The sequence below is a fragment of the Cariama cristata genome, unplaced genomic scaffold, assembly GCF_000690535.1.
Source record: "Cariama cristata isolate BGI_N322 unplaced genomic scaffold, ASM69053v1 scaffold16223, whole genome shotgun sequence".
Lineage (NCBI taxonomy): Eukaryota > Metazoa > Chordata > Aves > Cariamiformes > Cariamidae > Cariama > Cariama cristata.
In genome coordinates, this window is record NW_009607928.1 from 34285 (window position 1) to 41583 (window position 7299).

The window sequence follows — 7299 nt, forward strand, 5'->3', positions numbered from 1 at the left end:
TTTTCCACTTCATGTCTCAGTGATTAATTGCACTTTGGAATAAAAAAAAAAAAAATGATCCTCCCACTGGTAAGTTGCATCAGCTTTGGCTGGAATATAATGACATTCAGGTGAAAGTACCCTTCCCTTCTTTGCATAAGTTCCATAAACTACAGGTGGAGGAGTAGGTTCAGAAAGCAAGGCTTTGAAAACTGAATCTTTATGGTCAAGTTGGAACACAAGGGGGTTTTTTGTTTCTTTAAAGACAGGGTATGCTTTACAGGTAGTTGTTAAACACCCTTTCTGCAAACTTGCACGATTATATAAATAAAAATATTGCTCAAATTGACCAAGTTCTCCATCATGTGGTTGTGTAGGTCTGTTAAAAATTAACCACTCAAGGTTCAAGAGTGCCATTTCACTTAACGTATAGGTCTGTGCATGTAGATTTCTCTACCAAAACATTTTCCTGAGAGATCTTTTGCATAAGACCACATCAATCAAAAAGTTCCCAACACAGCAATGCATATACTATACTCTAAAATTCTATCTTATATAAAACATAGTAATAACCTGTTGAAGTCAAAAATTGTCAACATATTAACCAGTTGCAGGCACAGCTTGAGTTCAGTGTTCTCAATTGTCATCCGCCAGTTGTTTTTGTAAACTAGAAGATATGTGAGAAAACAATGTTAGTGCTTTTTAGGAAACTCAGGCTCCCCATACACAAACAATTTCCATTGCTGAAGACGACAACTTCCAAAATAGCATTTCTATATGGATTTCAAAATAGGCAAAAGCATTTCAGTTTCTTAAGCAAATGAGTTTTTACACAGACACTATGACTCACTTTAATGAAGCTGATTTCAGCCTAGGAGAAATCTGAAGTCCAAGAGACTTCTGCATAGGTCCAGGGATCTGCCCCAGGCCACAGAAGTCAAGTATTATTTAAAGGGCTACAACAGTTTAAAAAAGGAATGACCACAGGCCACAGCCCTCACCTTTCCAGGTACTCCTTGACGTTGTTGTAGCCGTAGAACTTGGCCAAGTGGATGAGCATGCCCGTGGCACAGCGCCCGTCCCGCCGACGGCAGTAGCTGCAGTTGCACACCCCACGACAAGGAGGACAGATCCAGGCCTGGGAGCCGGGGTAAAGGCAAGCCATGAGTAAGGTTATAGTCACCTTCCCGTCACTCAGACAGACCTGAGTATGGCTTCCCTACCGTGTGATCATTCAGGGCAAGGTTTTAAAAGCCTGTTATCAGCCAGCCAACCAACCTTGTTAAGACTTTTCCATTTATGTAGGATTAACGAAATTATTAAGTACTACACTGTTTGCTTGAATCCTTCTTACTCTGAAGACTCAGGTTCTCTGATGTGCTCGGTATTAATTTTCAAGTAGACTAAAGGCATCTATAATGCCTAATGATAACTCATCCTATGCTAGGCTGACTGTAGTGAACACCCTAGAAAAGATGGGTACTCCCTGTGACAAGTTTCTTTGACTCTGCCTGCTGGTATAGCACGGATTCCTGGGCCTGAATTACCCAGCATGTACATGAAGTCAGGCATCTCCCAGCTGCTGAGCAACTGGCCACGGACACGCAGGTGCTAACAGCCTGCATTACAGTATAGCAGGCATTGTCACACTGGGCCAGCACTTAGTTCTCTTCTCTGCTGTCCTTCGGAACAGCCCAGAAGTCCGTCTCTAAAGCAGAGGTGGGGGAGAGGAGGTCCTAGAACAAGCTAAGCATAGAGAGAGCTATTCTGCCAAGAGGTCTTTTTGTACCCATGTGCCTCATGCTCTGGCAGGAGCCTGTGCTTGCTCCTTGCTCAGTGCCTCCATGGACAACAGAGAAAAGGGAACCAACCCTAAGATGTTTAGGTATCCTTCTCCTTTTTATCCTTATTTAAAAATTAGAATCTAAAACAAGGAACCTGCTTTGCACGCTATGTTACTGAGAGCATTAATAAAAAAAAAGGGGGGGGGTGTACGTTTTGGCATTTTTCTGAAAGGGTACAGATTCCTTTTCTGAAAAGCTCTCATGCTTTCCCTCCACTATCTGGTAAGCAAGTGGAGCTTCAAAGCACAAAGACAGGTGGATTGTAACCCACATCCAGCACCTTCCACTTGAGTTCCAACAAGATCAGTGTCAGCTGTAACAGTACTACAGATCTTCTCATGGCAAAAAGCTTTGAACACCATGTTATCATGAGCATATACTCATCACAGCTTACTGACAAAACCGTATTCATTACACTTTCTTTCCAAGTCCAAGAAATGATACTTACTGGATCAAGCAGTGCTGATTTCACATCTTCCCCATATCGATTTCGAAGACATGGTCCGCAAAACTGTCCCCTTACTCCTCCACAGCCCTGGTTGCGACAGATTGTCTTTGTATCGGTTGTCTTTTGTCGACACTGGTGGCAGGTACTACCCTAAAGTTGGAAAGGAGAAACATGTATTTATGAAGGACATCTTAAATGTTCGTTGCTGAACTGTCCTAATGTATCTGCTTATAGCAAAGCACAAACCTCAAACCAAAGTCAAATTCAGCAATGAAAGTCTTGGTAAGAACTGTAAGTTCTGTTATTATGATAAACCATATAACTATCTGGAGAGATGATAGGAGTTTTACAGAGACAGTGCCCAGCCTCAGGTGCATTGGGAGTCTCAAACTCATGTTGTAGTTCTCATCCTTTCCTCTATCTAGGAAAAAGCTAAAACTATTCATAGAAAAATGACCTTGTGACTCATCTCTACAAATACAATGACGCATGCAATATATAGTAAGCTGATCATCTAGATCTTTATGACAACTAATAATAGCCAAATCCAGTGAAGGAAAGGAAGGAATAGTTCCATCACAAGCTTTGGAAATGACCCAACCTGTACAGAAATGTCATTTCCAGGGGGTACAAGGAGCAGCAGTGGTCACTATTATTTAATGGTACAACCACCACCACATTTATATTAAGTGAGAACAAGAGATACAAGGAATGTCAACTCTTATCAGTGGTGAGTCATAGCTATAGCAAATTTCACTTAATAGCTCTATGGCAAGAAAGCAGTTCTTTGTAGAGGCAAAAAGTTAGTGGGGCGTATCAACCAGCACAGGCAAGCCCACAGAAGCCTGGCAAAGCTTTCAAAGTTGTGCTTGTGAAATACAGTAATGCTGAGCTATGCCCTCCAGAACTTCAGGAAAGCATATCTTTTAGCAAACACCAGTGAATGATTAAGAGACTTTCAATTTCAAGCACATTGACACACTAAAGAATACAGCAGCCACTTACTAGAACTTTGTCATAGATTTTGTCTTTAACAGTGATTGCAATGTTGTCCAAGTCCTCCTCAGTAATATCCTCTACTGGACGGTGACATGAATACTTTGATGATCTCCTTCTTTTGCGCACTCCACAATCCCCCTGCTAAACAAATTCATCTCAACACCTTTTGTCTGGTGTCATGAAGACTCTGTCACCACGCTTGGTGACAAATTCTTTCATTTATAATGCATATGCAGTCTAGAGGGGGTGGACCTCAGGCTCGGGGACCACTGGAAGAACAGGGGATAGAGTTTCCAAATCATCACTGCCTCTCTCTCCCTCTCCTCCCTAAACTTTTCTCTACTCCATTTATTATTCATTGTGTTTGTATGTTCTTCCTTCCCATCATTGCTGCTTCTATTTCCACTAATCCCAAACATGTTTGTTTTTCTGCTACCTCCTTTTCTTTGTGTTCCTTGCACGCCTCCACTGTAACTCTTCACACTCTGTTTCCTCCCTGTGAAAATAAGGAACTATGACCATCTGTCTTCCCATGGTTTGCTCCTTCAGTCTCCCAGCATACTCTCTAATTGCTTTCTCCAATGACAATCTCTAATGTCCTGCAAAATACCTTTACTGAAGTTTTATGTTAGGCCTGCCATACCGAGCCCTTTCTTATTATCTTGTTTGTTATTTGGAAGACACTATCAAGTGCTCTTTTTTTCCTTCCAGGTATCATTCTCTTTGACTCTTGTTCAGGTACAAGTGTTGTCTGATCCTTAGCCTTCCACCTACTCAACTCTTAACACCTCATTTGTCCTTCACCCTAGATCAGCTCTATTCTCTCCAAAACAGTCATTTACCAGCCCAGGTTCTCATTCAGTGGTAGTCCACTTTTTTTAATAGCCAAGTTCCCTCTCAAATGCTTGAGCTATGCCCAGCACTTGTTCCTACAAGCAGAACTGGAATGCAGCCTGTGCAGATGTAAACTTAGGCTCTTCCTCATAAAGGCTATAGAGTAAATATAAGCAAGACAAATAACCACCATAAGCTAAGGGAGGAAGAAAACCCGATTTTTTTAAAAATGAGGAAGAATAAAACCTGCAACTTTTGAATGGCTAATCAGTGCATCAGCAGTTTGTTGGTGCAGATTCCCTTTATTCATTCTAAGTTCAGCTATACAAGACCTATCTTCTCTCTGCTATTTCCAGAGAAAGGTTGTTGCTGATTTTTTCTGACTCTGAAGATAGAGAAGATCTGCTTTGTCACCTCCATCATCCCCACTGCCTTGCCACTCGAAGGCCTCCTACATTGTGGGCTCTAGTAATTTTCAGATAATGAATAAATAATAGACCATAAGTAAGCTGCCTTGTTATGTTTGGACAACACAGGCCACAAATAATAGACCCCAGTTAATGGTGAAAGATGAGGTGGGAAGGCCTGACATAACTTCTGTAGCTAATCCCAATCAAAGGTTCTCATTAACTACGTGTAGGGTGTGATGTCTGCTCTAAGTGCTGGCCAACAATTTAAATGTTTCCTAATCCCTGACTACTATAGATACCAAAGTCTGGCAAATACCACACTAAGTCTGCTCTTCAAGAGGTTTTGTTGTCTATAGCTACGGAAGTGTTCTGCAAATTTGACGGCCGACACAGTAAATTTTTCCAAGGCAAATTTTTCTGGTGGACGAGCATTTCTGGTTGGGTTCATGCGACGTGCTATCTGGCCTTCAGAAAATGTCCTCCTTGGGATCTTCTTCTGTTTCTAGAAAGAGAAGAAGATTCCATTAACTGTCCTTTCAGTTATGTTTGCAGTGTTAAACATCAGAAATGATCTGAAAATGTCTGTACCACGCTCGTAATATCACGAATTAATCTGTTTTTCTCCCACTCCTTATGTGTTAAGCCAAACCTCACCAATTTCTAGCATTCTTAAGTGTTCTCCCTACATGCTATACCTTTTTGGTCCTTTTAAAACACCACACCTTCACAGTCAAATTCTATTCCAATTAACATCAGAGGACTACACCAAAATTTTATGTATGGCACATTAAGGTAGATGCTAGCTCTCACTGTTCTTCAGTAGCTAAATGTTCAGATTTTCCCACAATCTGAATCCACCTTCAAGGAATAATCCAAATTGTAGGTTATCTTCTTTTATATTTTTTAAATTGAAAGGGCATTAATAAGCTTCTCCTACTTCCAGATTCCAAGGACCTGGAAATTACTAGGAGGCATAAGATACCCTCTTCATATTGTCACACCCATCAATTACTGCATGATGGAATTTGTGCAACAGAAGTCCTGCATGGACAACTATCATAAAGGCAGCTACTAAATCTGACAGCATAAACAAGATGTAGGAAGCAAGTCTGCTTGCTACCATACACTTTAGTTATTTCCTTCAAAAGAGGTGAAAGGCACAATACAAGGAGACAGGCTGGAAGTCAAAAACCAAACAGATGAGGTAACCAGAATACTCCTGATGCCCTCCCCATTCCTCAAGTAATGATACTAAATAAAAGTAGCAGGCTTATGTATGTATTCAAAGGATGTTTTAAGTTTCTGTAGCATTTAACTAGAGCTAGCAAGGTTCCAGCCTTTCAAAGACTGTATAATTTGGCTTCACTTTTTCACCTGAAAACCACCACACCAGCATTTCTACACTGGCTCCCAAAGATATGGCCCTTCAATTTTTCCTCAAATCTCTTCAGTTTATAACATATGTGGAAAAACATTACTCTATAATGAACCTAGAGAGGTTGACAGCTCTCTGCTTCTAGCCAAGAAAAGTCAGTTGAAATAACTACAGTATCATTCCAGGTTCGTGTTGAAGTGGTTCAATTTCATCAGCATAGCTCTACTGGGAAGTGTGGGACTTTAGAAGAAAAGCCTGCAAAAGGGAAATCAACAGGATCTAAACCCAAAGGAAAGCAACTACTATTCCTTATTCCCACATACACAGACATTTTTCTAGCATCTCAACAGTATTTCTGGGGAAAAAATGGTAAAGAAGCATCTCACCTTGATCTCCATATTTCTTCATAAATTACCATATAAAATTCCATTTCCTCACATAACCTCTGGTACTTGAATACTGACCAATAGCAAATCTATACAAATAAAGTGACCAAAACCAAAGAAAACCAGAACAAACTTGGTGAAAGGGTTTCACTAGCAAACAAGTTAATCCTAAATCTAACAAAAACAAGTGTCGCCCCTAGCCAGTACCAGAGACTTACCGAAGGAGTCAAGGTGGGCGTTTTCACTGGGAACAGCTCCGGTATGGAATTCAGTTCTGCCAGCAGCTGGGCAAGCTGTAATCAACAGTGATGCTGCATTGAAAACTCACTGCAAACTTGCAAATAAGCAGGGTCTATCATCCACTCTTCACATGCACTCTGAATTATATCTAAACACAGAGTTTCAGTGCATGAAACCTTTCTGGAGGCACTTTATTTAAGTGGGACTCATAAAAGGAGTTCATTTACCCTGAATGAGCAAAACTGCAGGCAGTACTAACTTCACAGCTCCCATTAATTCTTACTGGGAATTAGAATTAGCTAGAATTACATCCAATGTTGTCGAAAGAGCACTGAAGAAGCACATTACAATGTGGTTATGATATCTATGACCAATAACAAGAAATTCACAGTTTGTATGACAGGAGGAAGAAAAGGAAGACAGGGTACCCTTGGCCAGAAGACTGGAAGATGTTCCCTGTGGGCTGTTTTACTGAATGACTGCTGATAGCCTGTGCTTTCTGCCAGGGAAACCAGAGTGTCCCCTTAAGCAGTGACATGGCAGCAGGGAAAACTGTGCTCGTCATTTTTCAGTGGTCCTTAGTAGCAATGACTAGGAACTTCCCTTTTTCCATCACAACAGCTAGTGCTGATTTCACAAATACTGCAAACCACAGCCAGTAATGCTACATACCTATTGCTCTGTGCAGGTATACACAGGGACATGGGTACACGCTCATTTGTAAAGTCGTTAAACAACTGAGCCCCACTGGCAGTTCCCCTAACCAGGGCAAATGCAGTATCAG

At 41.1% G+C, this 7299-nt stretch overlaps 1 protein-coding gene across 1 annotated transcript in view; it reads right to left on the minus strand.

Moving 5' to 3' along the window:
* Positions 1-228: 228 nt before the first annotated feature.
* Positions 229-7299, minus strand: part of CDCA7L (cell division cycle associated 7-like) — a gene marked incomplete at its 5' end in the record, with an annotated part of 12955 nt that continues 5884 nt past the window's right edge. The window contains 6 exons of the mRNA XM_009696937.1: positions 229-646; positions 981-1117; positions 2272-2421; positions 3277-3411; positions 4831-5016; positions 6494-6568. Of these exons, the coding sequence (XP_009695239.1) occupies positions 616-646; positions 981-1117; positions 2272-2421; positions 3277-3411; positions 4831-5016; positions 6494-6568 (714 nt within the window). The remainder of the gene's footprint in view (positions 647-980; positions 1118-2271; positions 2422-3276; positions 3412-4830; positions 5017-6493; positions 6569-7299) is intronic.